The sequence below is a fragment of the Phyllobates terribilis genome, unplaced genomic scaffold (genome assembly GCF_046119375.1).
Source record: "Phyllobates terribilis strain yellow unplaced genomic scaffold, ASM4611937v1 Scaffold_5__5_contigs__length_657084704, whole genome shotgun sequence".
NCBI classification, from domain to species: domain Eukaryota; kingdom Metazoa; phylum Chordata; class Amphibia; order Anura; family Dendrobatidae; genus Phyllobates; species Phyllobates terribilis.
The window spans coordinates 354,686,619-354,706,049 of NW_027362765.1; the positions used below are offsets into that span (position 1 = coordinate 354,686,619).

The 19,431-nt window shown below is 41.1% G+C and overlaps 1 protein-coding gene across 1 annotated transcript in view; it reads right to left on the reverse strand.

Annotated features, from left to right (window-relative positions):
• VWA2 (von Willebrand factor A domain containing 2) overlaps positions 1 to 19,431 on the reverse strand; it is a 54,541-nt gene that overhangs the window by 34,289 nt on the left and 821 nt on the right. Inside the window, exons 2-3 of the mRNA XM_073684657.1 lie at positions 13,174 to 13,235; positions 10,190 to 10,264 (exon numbers count right to left, since the gene is read on the reverse strand). Of these exons, the coding sequence (XP_073540758.1) occupies positions 10,190 to 10,264; positions 13,174 to 13,222 (124 nt within the window). The 5' untranslated portion in view covers positions 13,223 to 13,235. The remainder of the gene's footprint in view (positions 1 to 10,189; positions 10,265 to 13,173; positions 13,236 to 19,431) is intronic.

The window sequence follows — 19,431 nt, forward strand, 5'->3', positions numbered from 1 at the left end:
ACTACTATAATACTGTCCTCTATGTACAAGAATATAACTACTATAATACTGCCCCCTATGTACAAGAATATAACTACTATAATACTGCCCCCTATGTACAAGAATATAACTACTATAATACTGCCCCCTATGTACAAGAATATAACTACTATAATACTGCCCCCTATGTACAAGAATATAACTACTATAATACTGCCCCTATGTACAAGAATATAACTACTATAATACTGCCCCTATGTACAAGAATATAACTACTATAATACTGCTCCTATGTACAAGAATATATCTACTATAATACTGCTCCCTATGTACAAGAATATAACTACTATAATACTGCCCCCTATGTACAAGAATATAACTACTATAATACTGCCCCCTATGTACAAGAATATAACTACTATAATACTGCCCCCTATGTACAAGAATATAACTACTATAATACTGCTCCTATGTACAAGATTATAACTACTATAATACTGCTCCTATGTACAAGAATATAACTACTATAATACTGCCCCCTATGTACAAGAATATAACTACTATAATACTGCCCCCTATGTACAAGAATATAACTACTATAATGCTGTCCCCTATGTACAAGAATATAACTACTATAATACTGCTCCTATGTACAAGAATATAACTACTATAATGCTGTCCCCTATGTACAAGAATATAACTACTATAATACTGCCCCTATGTACAAGAATATAACTACTATAATACTGCCCCTATGTACAAGAATATAACTACTATAACACTGCCCCTATGTACAAGAATATAACTACTATAATACTGCCCTCTATGTACAAGAATATAACTACTATAATACTGCCCCTATGTACAAGAATATAACTACTATAATGCTGTCCCCTATGTACAAGAATATAACTACTATAATGCTGTCCCCTATGTACAAGAATATAACTACTATAATACTGCCCCTATGTACAAGAATATAACTACTATAATACTGCTCCTATGTACAAGAATATAACTACTATAATACTGCTCCTATATACAAGAATATAACTACTATAATACTGCCCCTATATACAAGAATATAACTACTATAATACTGCCCCTATGTACAAGAATATAACTACTATAATACTTCCCCTATGTACAAGAATACAACTACTATAATACTGCCCCCTATGTACAAGAATATAACTACTATAATACTGCTCCTATGTACAAGAATATAACTACTATAATACTGCCCCCTATGTACAAGAATATAACTACTATAATACTGCTCCCTATGTACAAGAATATAACTACTATAATACTGCCCCCTATGTACAAGAATATAACTACTATAATACTGCCCCTATGTACAAGACTATAACTACTATAATACTGCCCCTATGTACAAGAATATAACTACTATAATACTGCTCCTATGTACAAGAATATATCTACTATAATACTGCTCCTATGTACAAGAATATAACTACTATAATACTGCTCCTATGTACAAGAATATAACTACTATAATACTGCTCCTATGTATAGGAATATAACTACTATAATACTGCCCCCTATGTACAAGAATATAACTACTATAATACTGCTCCTATGTATAGGAATATAACTACTATAATACTGCTCCTATGTACAAGAATATAACTATTATAATACTGCTCCTATGTACAAGAATATAACTATTATAATACTGCTCCTATGTACAAGAATATAACTATTATAATACTGCTCCCTATGTACAAGAATATAACTACTATAATACTGCTCCTATGTACAAGAATATAACTACTATAATACTGCTCCTATGTACAAGAATATAACTACTATAATACTGCTCCTATGTATAGGAATATAACTACTATAATACTGCCCCCTATGTACAAGAATATAACTACTATAATACTTCCCCTATGTACAAGAATATAACTACTATAATACTTCCCCTATGTACAAGAATATAACTACTATAATACTGCCCTCTACGTACAAGAATATAACTACTATAATACTGCTCCTATGTACAAGAATATAACTACTATAATACTGTCCCCTATGTACAAGAATATAACTACGATAATACTGCCCCTATGTACAAGAATATAACTACTATAATACTGCTCCTATGTACAAGAATATAACTACTATAATACTGCTCCTATGTACAAGAATATAACTACTATAATACTGCTCCTATGTACAAGAATATAACTACTATAATACTTCCCCTATGTACGAGAATATAACTACTATAATACTGCCCCCTATGTACAAGAATATAACTACTATAATACTGCCCCTATGTACAAGAATATAACTACTATAATACTGCCCCTATGTACAACAATATAAATACTATAATACTGCTCCTATGTACAGGAATATAATTACTATAATACTGCCCCCTATGTACAAGAATATAACTACTATAATACTGCTCCTATGTATAGGAATATAACTACTATAATACTGCCCCCTATGTACAAGAATATAACTACTATAATACTGCTCCTATGTATAGGAATATAACTACTATAATACTGCTCCTATGTACAAGAATATAACTATTATAATACTGCTCCTATGTACAAGAATATAACTACTATAATACTGCTCCTATGTATAGGAATATAACTACTATAATACTGCTCCTATGTACAAGAATATAACTACTATAATACTGCCCCCTATGTACAAGAATATAACTACTATAATACTGCCCCTATGTACAAGAATATAACTATTATAATACTGCTCCTATGTACAAGAATATAACTACTATAATACTGCTCCTATGTACAAGAATATGACTACTATAATACTGCTCCTATGTACAAGAATATAACTACTATAATACTGCTCCTATGTACAAGAATATAACTACTATAATACTGCTCCTATGTATAGGAATATAACTACTATAATACTGCCCCCTATGTACAAGAATATAACTACTATAATACTGCCCCCTATGTACAAGAATATAACTACTATAATACTGCCCCTATGTACAAGAATATAACTACTATAATACTGCTCCCTATGTACAAGAATATAACTACTATAATACTGCCCCCTATGTACAAGAATATAACTACTATAATACTGCTCCTATGTACAAGAATATAACTACTATAATACTGCTCCTATGTACAAGAATATAACTACTATAATACTGCCCCCTATGTACAAGAATATAACTACTATAATACTGCTCCTATGTACAAGAATATAACTACTATAATACTGCTCCTATGTATAGGAATATAACTACTATAATACTGCCCCCTATGTACAAGAATATAACTACTATAATACTGCTCCTATGTATAGGAATATAACTACTGTAATACTGCCCCCTATGTACAAGAATATAACTACTATAATACTGCTCCTATGTACAAGAATATAACTACTATAATACTGCCCCCTATGTACAAGAATATAACTATTATAATACTGCTCCTATGTACAAGAATATAACTACTATAATACTGCTCCTATGTACAAGAATATGACTACTATAATACTGCTCCTATGTACAAGAATATAACTACTATAATACTGCTCCTATGTACAAGAATATAACTACTATAATACTGCTCCTATGTATAGGAATATAACTACTATAATACTGCCCCCTATGTACAAGAATATAACTACTATAATACTGCCCCCTATGTACAAGAATATAACTACTATAATACTGCCCCTATGTACAAGAATATAACTACTATAATACTGCTCCCTATGTACAAGAATATAACTACTATAATACTGCCCCCTATGTACAAGAATATAACTACTATAATACTGCTCCTATGTACAAGAATATAACTACTATAATACTGCTCCTATGTACAAGAATATAACTACTATAATACTGCCCCCTATGTACAAGAATATAACTACTATAATACTGCTCCTATGTACAAGAATATAACTACTATAATACTGCTCCTATGTATAGGAATATAACTACTATAATACTGCCCCCTATGTACAAGAATATAACTACTATAATACTGCTCCTATGTATAGGAATATAACTACTGTAATACTGCCCCCTATGTACAAGAATATAACTACTATAATACTGCTCCTATGTACAAGAATATAACTACTATAATACTGCCCCCTATGTACAAGAATATAACTATTATAATACTGCTCCTATGTACAAGAATATAACTACTATAATACTGCTCCTATGTACAAGAATATAACTACTATAATACTGCCCCCTATGTACAAGAATATAACTATTATAATACTGCTCCTATGTACAAGAATATAACTACTATAATACTGCTCCTATGTACAAGAATATAACTACTATAATACTGCTCCTATGTACAAGAATATAACTACTATAATACTGCTCCTATGTACAAGAATATAACTACTATAATACTGCTCCTATGTATAGGAATATAACTACTATAATACTGCCCCCTATGTACAAGAATATAACTACTATAATACTGCCCCCTATGTACAAGAATATAACTACTATAATACTGCCCCTATGTACAAGAATATAACTACTATAATACTGCTCCCTATGTACAAGAATATAACTACTATAATACTGCCCCCTATGTACAAGAATATAACTACTATAATACTGCTCCTATGTACAAGAATATAACTACTATAATACTGCTCCTATGTACAAGAATATAACTACTATAATACTGCCCCCTATGTACAAGAATATAACTACTATAATACTGCTCCTATGTACAAGAATATAACTACTATAATACTGCTCCTATGTATAGGAATATAACTACTATAATACTGCCCCCTATGTACAAGAATATAACTACTATAATACTGCTCCTATGTATAGGAATATAACTACTGTAATACTGCCCCCTATGTACAAGAATATAACTACTATAATACTGCCTCCTATGTACAAGAATATAACTACTATAATACTGCCTCCTATGTACAAGAATATAACTACTATAATACTGCTCCTATGTACAAGAATATAACTACTATAATACTGCTCCTATGTACAAGAATATAACTACTATAATACTGCCCCTATGTACAAGAATATAACTACTATAATACTGCCCCTATGTACAAGAATATAACTACTATAATACTGCCCTCTATGTACAAGAATATAACTACTATAATAATGCTCCTATGTACAAGAATATAACTACTATAATACTGCCCCCTATGTACAAGAATATAACTACTATAATACTGCTCCTATGTATAGGAATATAACTACTATAATACTGCCCCTATGTACAAGAATATAACTACTATAATACTTCCCCTATGTACAAGAATATAACTACTATAATACTTCCCCTATGTACAAGAATATAACTACTATAATACTGCCCTCTACGTACAAGAATATAACTACTATAATACTGCTCCTATGTACAAGAATATAACTACTATAATACTGTCCCCTATGTACAAGAATATAACTACGATAATACTGCCCCTATGTACAAGAATATAACTACTATAATACTGCTCCTATGTACAAGAATATAACTACTATAATACTGCTCCTATGTACAAGAATATAACTACTATAATACTGCTCCTATGTACAAGAATATAACTACTATAATACTTCCCCTATGTACGAGAATATAACTACTATAATACTGCCCCCTATGTACAAGAATATAACTACTATAATACTGCCCCTATGTACAAGAATATAACTACTATAATACTGCCCCTATGTACAACAATATAAATACTATAATACTGCTCCTATGTACAGGAATATAATTACTATAATACTGCCCCCTATGTACAAGAATATAACTACTATAATACTGCTCCTATGTATAGGAATATAACTACTATAATACTGCCCCCTATGTACAAGAATATAACTACTATAATACTGCTCCTATGTATAGGAATATAACTACTATAATACTGCTCCTATGTACAAGAATATAACTATTATAATACTGCTCCTATGTACAAGAATATAACTACTATAATACTGCTCCTATGTATAGGAATATAACTACTATAATACTGCTCCTATGTACAAGAATATAACTACTATAATACTGCCCCCTATGTACAAGAATATAACTACTATAATACTGCCCCTATGTACAAGAATATAACTATTATAATACTGCTCCTATGTACAAGAATATAACTACTATAATACTGCTCCTATGTACAAGAATATGACTACTATAATACTGCTCCTATGTACAAGAATATAACTACTATAATACTGCTCCTATGTACAAGAATATAACTACTATAATACTGCTCCTATGTATAGGAATATAACTACTATAATACTGCCCCCTATGTACAAGAATATAACTACTATAATACTGCCCCCTATGTACAAGAATATAACTACTATAATACTGCCCCTATGTACAAGAATATAACTACTATAATACTGCTCCCTATGTACAAGAATATAACTACTATAATACTGCCCCCTATGTACAAGAATATAACTACTATAATACTGCTCCTATGTACAAGAATATAACTACTATAATACTGCTCCTATGTACAAGAATATAACTACTATAATACTGCCCCCTATGTACAAGAATATAACTACTATAATACTGCTCCTATGTACAAGAATATAACTACTATAATACTGCTCCTATGTATAGGAATATAACTACTATAATACTGCCCCCTATGTACAAGAATATAACTACTATAATACTGCTCCTATGTATAGGAATATAACTACTGTAATACTGCCCCCTATGTACAAGAATATAACTACTATAATACTGCTCCTATGTACAAGAATATAACTACTATAATACTGCCCCCTATGTACAAGAATATAACTATTATAATACTGCTCCTATGTACAAGAATATAACTACTATAATACTGCTCCTATGTACAAGAATATAACTACTATAATACTGCTCCTATGTACAAGAATATAACTACTATAATACTGCTCCTATGTATAGGAATATAACTACTATAATACTGCCCCCTATGTACAAGAATATAACTACTATAATACTGCCCCCTATGTACAAGAATATAACTACTATAATACTGCCCCTATGTACAAGAATATAACTACTATAATACTGCTCCCTATGTACAAGAATATAACTACTATAATATTGCCCCCTATGTAGAAGAATATAACTACTATAATACTGCTCCTATGTACAAGAATATAACTACTATAATACTGCTCCTATGTACAAGAATATAACTACTATAATACTGCCCCCTATGTACAAGAATATAACTACTATAATACTGCTCCTATGTACAAGAATATAACTACTATAATACTGCTCCTATGTATAGGAATATAACTATTATAATACTGCCCCCTATGTACAAGAATATAACTACTATAATACTGCCTCCTATGTACAAGAATATAACTACTATAATACTGCCTCCTATGTACAAGAATATAACTACTATAATACTGCTCCTATGTACAAGAATATAACTACTATAATACTGCCTCCTATGTACAAGAATATAACTACTATAATACTGCTCCTATGTACAAGAATATAACTACTATAATACTGCTCCTATGTACAAGAATATAACTACTATAATACTGCCCCTATGTACAAGAATATAACTACTATAATACTGCCCCTATGTACAAGAATATAACTACTATAATACTGCCCTCTATGTACAAGAATATAACTACTATAATAATGCTCCTATGTACAAGAATATAACTACTATAATACTGCCCCCTATGTACAAGAATATAACTACTATAATACTGCTCCTATGTATAGGAATATAACTACTATAATACTGCCCCTATGTACAAGAATATAACTACTATAATACTTCCCCTATGTACAAGAATATAACTACTATAATACTTCCCCTATGTACAAGAATATAACTACTATAATACTGCCCTCTACGTACAAGAATATAACTACTATAATACTGCTCCTATGTACAAGAATATAACTACTATAATACTGTCCCCTATGTACAAGAATATAACTACGATAATACTGCCCCTATGTACAAGAATATAACTACTATAATACTGCTCCTATGTACAAGAATATAACTACTATAATACTGCTCCTATGTACAAGAATATAACTACTATAATACTGCTCCTATGTACAAGAATATAACTACTATAATACTTCCCCTATGTACGAGAATATAACTACTATAATACTGCCCCCTATGTACAAGAATATAACTACTATAATACTGCCCCTATGTACAAGAATATAACTACTATAATACTGCCCCTATGTACAACAATATAAATACTATAATACTGCTCCTATGTACAGGAATATAATTACTATAATACTGCCCCCTATGTACAAGAATATAACTACTATAATACTGCCCCCTATGTACAAGAATATAACTACTATAATACTGCTCCTATGTACAAGAATATAACTACTATAATACTGCCCACCTATGTACAAGAATATAACTACTATAATACTGCTCCCTATGTACAAGAATATAACTACTATAATACTGCTGCTATGTACAAGAATATAACTACTATAATACTGCTCCTATGTACAAGAATATAACTACTATAATACTGCTCCTATGTACAAGAATATAACTACTATAATACTGCTCCTATGTACAAGAATATAACTACTATAATACTGCTCCTATGTACAAGAATATAACTACTATAATACTGCCCCTATGTACAAGAATATAACTACTATAATACTGCCCCTATGTACAAGAATATAACTACTATAATACTGCTCCTATGTACAAGAATATAACTACTATAATACTGCCCCTATGTACAAGAATATAACTACTATAATACTGCCCCTATGTAAAAGAATATAACTACTATAATACTGCTCCTATGTACAAGAATATAACTACTATAATACTGCTCCTATGTACGAGAATATAACTACTATAATACTGCCCCCTATGTACGAGAATATAACTACTATAATACTGTTCTCTATGTACAAGAATATAACTACTATAATACTGTCCCCTATGTACAAGAATATAACTACTATAATACTGCCCCCTATGTACAAGAATATAACTACTATAATACTGCCCCCTATGTACAAGAATATAACTACTATAATACTGCCCCCTATGTACAAGAATATAACTACTATAATACTGCCCCTATGTACAAGAATATAACTACTATAATACTGCCCCTATGTACAAGAATATAACTACTATAATACTGCTCCTATATACAAGAATATAACTACCATAATACTGCCCCCTATGTACAAGAATATAACTACCATAATACTGCCCCCTATGTACAAGAATATAACTACCATAATACTGCCCCCTATGTACAAGAATATAACTACTATAATAGTGCCCCCTACGTACAAGAATATAACTACTATAATACTGCCCCCTAGGTACAAGATTATAACTACCATAATACTTCCCCTATGTACAAGAATATAACTACTATAATATTTCCCCTATGTACAAGAATATAACTACTATAATACTGCCCCTATGTACAAGAATATGACTACTATAATACTGCCCCTATGTACAAGAATATAACTACTATAATACTGCCCCCTATGTACAAGAATATAACTACTATAATACTGCTCCCTATGTACAAGAATGTAACTACTATAATACTGCCCCCTATGTACAAGAATATAACTACTATAATACTGCCCCCTATGTACAAGAATATAACTACTATAATACTGCTCCTATGTACAAGAATATAACTACTATAATACTGCTCCTATGTACAAGAATATATCTACTATAATACTGCTCCTATGTACAAGAATATAACTACTATAATACTGCTCCTATGTACAAGAATATAACTACTATAATACTGCTCCTATGTACAAGAATATAACTACTATAATACTGCCCCCTATGTACAAGAATATAACTACTATAATACTGCCCCCTATGTACAAGAATATAACTACTATAATACTGCTCCTATGTACAAGAATATAACTACTATAATACTGCTCCTATGTACAAGAATATAACTACTATAATACTGCTCCTGGATCAGTCCTCCGGTTCTTTCTTATGCTCTCACAGATACAGTCTGATATAATACTAATGTTTGTAACTTTGTGTTAGATTTTACGGTAACATTTCATATGGGATCCAGTTTTATAAGATTGGGGCCATGCGAGGGAATCAGACGCTGAAGACTTACGGGACGCAGCAGCGGAGATCTTCGCAGTAATCTGGGGGTTCACATGGAGCTGCTGGACTGCAAGAGCCGGAAATACTGGAGGAAAGAAAAAAGGAAACAGTATGAACATCTATTATTATTATGCTTTGCTTATATAGCGCCATTAATTCCACAGCGCTTTTTAGACATCATCATCACTGTCCCCATCGGGGCTCACAATCTAGAGTCACTATCAGTCTTTGGAGTGTGGGAGGAAACCGGAGAACCTGGAAGAAACCCCCGCAAACATGAGGAGAACATACAAAATCCTTGCAGATTTTGTCCTTGCTGGGATTTGAACCCAGGACCCCAGCGCTGCAAGGCTAACCACTGAGCCATCGTGCTGCCCTGTATATAGTACAGTGCTAACCACTGAGCCACCGTGCTGCCCTATATATAGTACACTGCTAACCACTGAGCCACCGTGCTGCCCTGTATATAGTACAGTGCTAACCACTGAGCCACCGTGCTGCCCTATATATAGTACAGTGCTGACCACTGAGACACCGTGGTGCCCTATATATAGTACAGTGCTGACCACTGAGCCATCGTGCTGCCCTATATATAGTACAGTGCTGACCACTGAGCCATCGTGCTGCCCTATATATAGTACACTGCTAACCACTGAGCCACCGTGGTGCCCTGTATATAGTACAGTGCTAACCACTGACCCACCTTGCTGCCCTGTATATAGTACAGTGCTAACCACTGAGCCACCGTGCTGCCCTATATATAGTACAGTGCTGACCACTTAGACACCGTGCTGCCCTATATATAGTACAGTGCTAACCACTGAGCCACCGTGCTGCCCTATATATAGTACAGTGCTAACCACTGAGCCATCGTGCTGCCCTATATATAGTACAGTGCTGACCACTGAGCCATCGTGCTGCCCTGTATATAGTACAGTGCTAACCACTGAGCCACCGTGCTGCCCTATATATAGTACAGTGCTGACCACTGAGCCATCGTGCTGCCCTATATATATAGTACAGTGCTAACCACTGAGCCACGGTACTGCCCTATATACAGTACAGTGCTGACCACTGAGCCATCGTGCTGCCCTATATATAGTACAGTGCTGACCACTGAGCCATCCTGCTGCCCTATATATAGTACAGTGCTAACCACTGAGCCACCGTGCTGCCCTACATATAGTACAGTGCTGACCACTGAGCCATCGTGCTGCCCTATATATAGTACAGTGCTAACCACTGACCCACCTTGCTGCCCTGTATATAGTACAGTGCTAACCACTGAGCCACCGTGCTGCCCTATATATAGTACAGTGCTGACCACTGAGCCATCGTGCTGCCCTGTATATAGTACAGTGCTAACCACTGAGCCACCGTGCTGCCCTATATATAGTACAGTGCTGACCACTGAGCCATCGTGCTGCCCTATATATATAGTACAGTGCTAACCACTGAGCCACGGTGCTGCCCTATATACAGTACAGTGCTGACCACTGAGCCATCGTGCTGCCCTATATATAGTACAGTGCTGACCACTGAGCCATCGTGCTGCCCTATATATAGTACAGTGCTAACCACTGAGCCACCGTGCTGCCCTACATATAGTACAGTGCTAACCACTGAGCCATCGTGCTGCCCTATATATAGTACAGTGCTGACCACTGAGCCATCGTGCTGCCCTATACACAGTACAGTGCTAACCACTGAGCCACCGTGCTGCCCTGTATATAGTACAGTGCTAACCACTGAGCCACCGTGCTATAACCCTGCATGAAGGGAGCGGGTGCTTTGCCTCTCATCAGACATGGTTCAGGGGGCTTCCGCCTCTGCAGCCCTAGATTTGCACCGTGGCTCCAGCATACAATGTTCTATGATATCAGACAGTGATAAGCGCCCGGGTGCGCGCCTGCTCCGCTGCGCATTGTGACATTGCTGTGTGCACGTACTGCTGAGATCTGCTGTGGCCGCTGACAGCTCCAGATGTCTCGTGTACAGAAGATTCCTCCGCAGATCTCAGGAAGACATCACTTATCGACAAGATCATCGCCTGACACTTTATTTACCCAGAAAAGTTTATGGCAAATAATCCGCACTCCACAGGACGAATTCCAGGCGCAGCGAGTCACGGATCCCTGGTGTCAATGACGCCAAGATGCTACTACTTCAGTTGTGCGACGTGACCCGCGGGATCGCTCGTCGCCTGTCAGACATTGGTCTCCGTGATAAAAAGTAATTTGGGTACATAATTTCTGATCACGTCATTACGCTTTTTGTAACGCATTTACCACGTAGATAATTCAGACTCGGTTTGTACAATGCAGTCGTCACAGTTACAATAGAAACCAATACTGGGGAGTTTTCCCCCCTCCCCGATATGGCAGCAGGGCTGACAGCAGCAGAGCAGCAGGGCTGACAGCAGCAGAGCAGCAGAGCTGACAGCAGCAGAGCAGCAGGGCTGACAGCAGCAGAGCTGACAGCAGCAGAGCAGCAGGGCTGACAGCAGCAGAGCTGACAGCAGCAGAGCTGACAGCAGCAGAGCAGCAGGGCTGACAGCAGCAGAGCAGCAGGGCTGACAGCAGCAGAGCTGACAGCAGCAGAGCTGACAGCAGCAGAGCAGCAGGGCTGACAGCAGCAGAGCTGACAGCAGCAGAGCAGCAGAGCTGACAGCAGCAGAGCTGACAGCAGCAGGGCTGACAGCAGCAGAGCAGCAGGGCTGACAGCAGCAGAGCTGGACAGCAGCAGAGCTGGACAGCAGCAGAGCTGACAGCAGCAGAGCAGCAGAGCTGGACAGCAGCAGCGCTGACAGCAGCAGAGCTGGACAGCAGCAGAGGTGACGGCAGCAGAGGTGACGGCAGCAGAGGTGACGGCAGCACATCACCCGCATATGAGGAGCATTGCAGGAACTACATCCCCAGCACCGCACGCTGCAGGTCACAAAAGGGAGAAGACACAAATAGGAAATTAATATTTCTGTGAATCAGCAACACTCACCATAGGAGAAGACGAAAAGGGAGAACACGCCGCTCCCCAGGAACATCATCCCAGGAATGGATCTAAAATGTAGAAGATCAGACATCAGTGCCCATATAATACCGTAATACCATGCTCATACTTCTGCCATACTCTTTCTATATAATACTACCATTCAGTGTGCACATACAATTGCCATATAGTGTCCATATATGTTATACAGTTACCACACAATACTGCCAAACATCAGCCATATAACACCACTATACATTGTCCATAGCATGGCCATAATGTTACCATATAAGAGAGCTTCACAGTATTCATATATGCTGTCATATAGATGCCATATATTACCACCGTACAGTGCCCACATAACACCACCATACAGTGCCCATATAACACCATACAGAGTGTCACCCGTCTGCTGGCCCGCCGGGATTAGAGTCGTGAGATACGTGGCCGGGTGACCTGATTGTCCCAACCTGGATTCTTCACATCATCTCTGAGAGTTCAGCAATGGTCAATGCAGCGGTTCTGTATCTTTCCAGCCAGGGCTGTGGTCCCTTAGGCTCTCATCCTGTAGTGTCCCCCAGAACAGACGCAGAGACCCCCTTTTTATAGTTCACATTTGTCCTTTCGAGCCATCATTCACAGGTCAAGGGTCAGGGATCATGATATTAATTCACAAAGCTCGAATATCCACAGCTCATCCCCCCCAATGTTGGCTGGCAAACCCCCTACAATGGTATTTACCATATCTAGCAAACATCCATTGTTCAGAGTCCCTGTATGGCAGACGATACACTGTAAGAGCTGATATAAGATGTGAATAGCAGCCATTCAACAATTACCAAATATCAACTCAAGTGATCAGCATTCAGGTTTATACGAACAATAATCTGTGCTGAGCAGCCAAAGAAGAACACAGGTTCAAAAGTCAACATAAAAATAAAAGCATATGGCTCCCGGCCTACAGAAAGCATGTCTGGCATAATTAAGAAGAAAAGCTGTGTCGTCACAGTTGATCATTTTTGTGGGATGGAGCCTCTCTTTCTGATGTTGGGGGGTTGCGCATAATGATGGATGACCCCCCTGCCCCTCGCGGTAGATCGGCTGTCACTCAGCTTTCCCAGAATCAGAATGCCGGGACGGTCGGCTGACGGACGTCGGTTCCCCGGGACGCTTTGGATTTGGGGGATTATTATGGCCTCAGGACGGTGAAGCGTCGGCCGCCCTATAACCAGATGGGAATGAGGCGTAATACAGGGGCCCATTGTTCCCGGCCATTTACATCTCATCGCTGAGCTGCGGCTTGTGGACAGCTCCAGTGACCCGGATAAACGGCCCATAATACGGGGCCCGGGCTCTGAGCTGGCCCGGGGCCAAACACACAAACCCAGCGAAGCTTCAAAGCTCCGGAGCCGAAGATGAAAGCCGACGCGGCGTCCACCTGCCGATCACCGATAGGATCTGCTGCCGCCTTCACTGTCCCCACTCCGATAACTGCAGAGCGGAGGCACAAAAAGGGGTCACCTCGATGTCCCGAATAACCCCTTCATGTCCGCTGGGGTTTATCCGCTGTGTCTGCATCCGAGCCGCAGCGCAACTTATAACTCTAAGCTCTGGCAACAATGTGTCACGTGAAGGTGGCGGCCATACTGCCTGCACCCACACAGCTATCCTCAACAATCAGTGACATCCAAAGAGACTGACGACGGAGGGGACGGGCCGTCACCAGACACTGACGACGGAGGGGACGGGCCGTCACCAGACACTGACGACGGAGGGGACGGGCCGTCACCAGACACTGACGACGGAAGGGACGGGCCGTCACCAGACACTGACGACGGAAGGGACGGGCCGTCACCAGACACTGACGACGGAAGGGACGGGCCGTCACCAGACACTGACGACGGAGGGGACGGGCCGTCACCAGACACTGACGACGGAGGGGACGGGCCGTCACCAGACACTGACGACGGAGGGGACGGGCCGTCACCAGACACTGACGACGGAGGGGGCGGGCCGTCACCAGACACTGACAACGGGCCGTCACCAGACACTAACGACGGGCCGTCACCAGACACTGACGACGGAGGGGACGGGCCGTCACCAGACACTGACGACGGAGGGGACGGGCCGTCACCAGACACTGACGACGGAGGGGACGGGCCGTCACCAGACACTGACGACGGAGGGGACGGGCCGTCACCAGACACTGACGACGGAAGGGACGGGCCGTCACCAGACACTGACGACGGAAGGGACGGGCCGTCACCAGACACTGACGACGGAGGGGACGGGCCGTCACCAGACACTGACGACGGAAGGGACGGGCCGTCACCAGACACTGACGACGGAGGGGACGGGCCGTCACCAGACACTGACGACGGGCCGTCACCAGACACTGACGACGGAGCGGACGGGCCGTCACCAGACACTGACGACGGAGGGGACGGGCCGTCACCAGACACTGACGACGGAGGGGACGGGCCGTCACCAGACACTGACGACGGAGGGGACGGGCCGTCACCAGACACTGACGACGGAGGGGACGGGCCGTCACCAGACACTGACGACGGAGGGGACGGGCCGTCACCAGACACTGACGACGGGCCGTCACCAGACACTGACGACAGAGGGGACGGGCCGTCACCAGACACTGACGACGGGCCGTCACCAGACACTGACGACGGGCCGTCACCAGACACTGACGACGGGCCGTCACCAGACACTGACGACGGGCCGTCACCAGACACTGACGACGGGCCGTCACCAGACACTGACGGGCCGTCACCAGACACTGACGACAGAGGAGACGGGCCGTCACCAGACACTGACGACGGAGGGGACGGGCCGTCACCAGACACTGACGACGGAGGGGACGGGCAGTCACCAGACACTGACGACGGAGGGGACGGGCCGTCACCAGACACTGACGACGGAGGGGACGGGCCGTCACCAGACACTGACGACGGAGGGGACGGGCCGTCACCAGACACTGACGACGGAGGGGACGGGCCGTCACCAGACACTGACGACGGAGGGGACGGGCCGTCACCAGACACTGACGACGGAGGGGACGGGCCGTCACCAGACACTGACGACGGAGGGGACGGGCCGTCACCAGACACTGACGACGGAGGGGACGGGCCGTCACCAGACACTGACGACGGAGGGGACGGGCCGTCACCAGACACTGATGATGGAGGTGACGGGTGGTCACCGGATACTGATGATAGAGGTGACTTTTGTATGTGCGGTATTATACGGTGATTAGAGGACGGCGTCTCTACCGCCCTGTCATTGTGCCGAGGTTTCGCTCTTGATCTCATGATGAAAGGTCGCAGCGACGGCTCCTCTGTCTTCAGACGGGAAGAAGTGAAGGCTTTCAAGTCTGGAGGAAAATATCTCTGACATGACCGGACAGGGGTCCAGAAATCTCACTCCGGCCAAAGAGGATCCCGAACACCGGCCGAGGTCACAGCCGCGTCCAGACCGGACCCCAAAACCTCCGCACACAATGAAAGCCGCAGTCAGCACCTGCCCCAGACCGGTCCGAGGTGTCTGCAGTATCACATGATGGGATTAGATACACAGCTCCACAGACAGTATCACACAGGATAGGATTAGATACACGGCTCAGCAGACAGTATCACACAGGATAGGATTAGATACACGGCTCAGCAGACAGTATCACATGATAGGATTAGATACACGGCTCAGCAGACAGTATCACGCAGGATAGGATTAGATACACAGCTCAGCAGACAGTATCACCCAGGAGAGGATTAGATACACGGCTCAGCAGAGAGTATCACACAGGATAGGATTAGATACACGGCTCAGCAGACAGTATCACCCAGGAGAGGATTAGATACACGGCTCAGCAGACAGTATCATACAGGATAGGATTAGATACACGGCTCAGCAGACAGTATCACATGATAGGATTAGATACACGGCTCAGCAGACAGTATCACACAAGATAGGATTAGATACACGGCTCAGCAGACAGTATCACACAGGAGAGGATTAGATACACAGCTCAGCAGACAGTATCACACAAGATAGGATTAGATACACGGCTCAGCAGACAGTATCACACAGGAGAGGATTAGATACACGGCTCAGCAGACAGTATCACACAGGATAGGATTAGATACACGGCTCAGCAGACAGCATCACATGATAGGATTAGATACACGGCTCAGCAGACAGTATCACACAGGATGGGATTAGATATACGGCTCAGCAGTCAGTATCACACAGGAGAGGATTAGATACACAGCTCAGCAGACAGTATCACACAGGATAGGATTAGATACACGGTTCAGTAGACAGTATCACACAGGATAAGATTAGATACACGGCTCAGCAGACAGTATCACACAGGATAGGATTAAATACACGGCTCAGCAGACAGTATCACACAGGATAGGATTAGATACACGGCTCAGCAGACAGTATCACACAGGATAGGATTAGATACACGGCTCAGCAGACAGTACCACACAGGATAGGATTAGATACACAGCGCAGCAGACAGTATCACACAGGAGAGGATTGGATACACGGGTCAGCAGACAGTATCACACAGGATAGGATTAGATACACGGCTCAGCAGACAGTATCACACAGGAGAGGATTAGATACACAGCTCAGCAGACAGTATCACACAGGATAGGATTAGATACACGGCTCAGCAGACAGTATCACACAGGAGAGGATTAGATACACGGCTCAGCAGACAGTATCACACAGGAGAGGATTAGATACACGGCTCAGCAGACAGTATCACATGATAGGATTAGATACACGGCTCAGCAGACAGTATCACACAGGATGGGATTAGATACACAGCTCAGCAGTCAGTATCACACAGGAGAGGATTAGATACACGGCTCAGCAGACAGTATCACACAGGATAGGATTAGATACACGGTTCAGTAGACAGTATCACACAGGATAAGATTAGATACACGGCTCAGCAGACAGTATCACACAGGATGGGATTAAATACACGGCTCAGCAGACAATATCACACAGGATAGGATTAGATACACGGCTCAGCAGACAGTATCACACAGGATAGGATTAGATACACGGCTCAGCAGACAGTATCACACAGGATAGGATTAGATACACGGCTCAGCAGACAGTATCACACAGGATAGGATTAGATACACGGCTCAGCAGACAGTACCACACAGGATAGGATTAGATACACGGCTCAGCAGACAGTATCACACAGGATAGGATTAGATACACGGCTCAGCAGACAGTATCACACAGGATAGGATTAGATACACGGCTCAGCAGACAGCATCACACATGATAGGATTAGATACACGGCTCAGCAGACAGTATCACACAGGATAGGATTAGATACACGGCTCAGCAGACAGTATCACACAGGATAGGATTAGATACACGGCTCAGCAGACAGTATCACACAGGATAGGATTAGATACACGGCTCAGCAGACAGTACCACACAGGATAGGATTAGATACACAGCGCAGCAGACAGTATCACACAGGAGAGGATTGGATACACGGCTCAGCAGACAGTATCACACAGGAGAGGATTGGATACACGGGTCAGCAGACAGTATCACACAGGATAAGATTAGATACACAGCTCAGCAGACAGTATCACACAGGAGAGGATTAGATACACGGCTCAGCAGACAGTATCACACAGGATAGGATTAGATACACGGCTCAGCAGACAGTATTACACAGGAGAGGATTAGATACATGGCTCAGCAGACAGTATCACACAGGACAGGATTAGATACACAGCTCAGCAGACAGTATCACACAGGAGAGGATTAGATACACGGCTCAGCAGACAGTATCACACAGGATAGGATTAGATACACAGCTCAGCAGACAGTATCACACAGGATAGGATAAGATACACAGCTCAGCAGACAGTATCACACAGGATAGGATTGGATACACGGCTCAGCAGACAGTATCACACAGGAGAGGATTAGATACACAGCTCAGCAGACAGTATCACACAGGAAAGGATTAGATACACAGCTCAGCAGACAGTATCACACACTATAGGATTAGATACACGGCTCAGCAGACAGTATCACACACTATAGGATTAGATACACGGCTCAGCAGACAGTATCACACACTATAGGATTAGATACACGGCTCAGCAGATGGTATCACACAGGAGAGGATTAGATACACAGCTCAGCAGTCAGTATCACACAGGATAGGATTAGATACACAGTTCAGCAGACAGTATCACACAG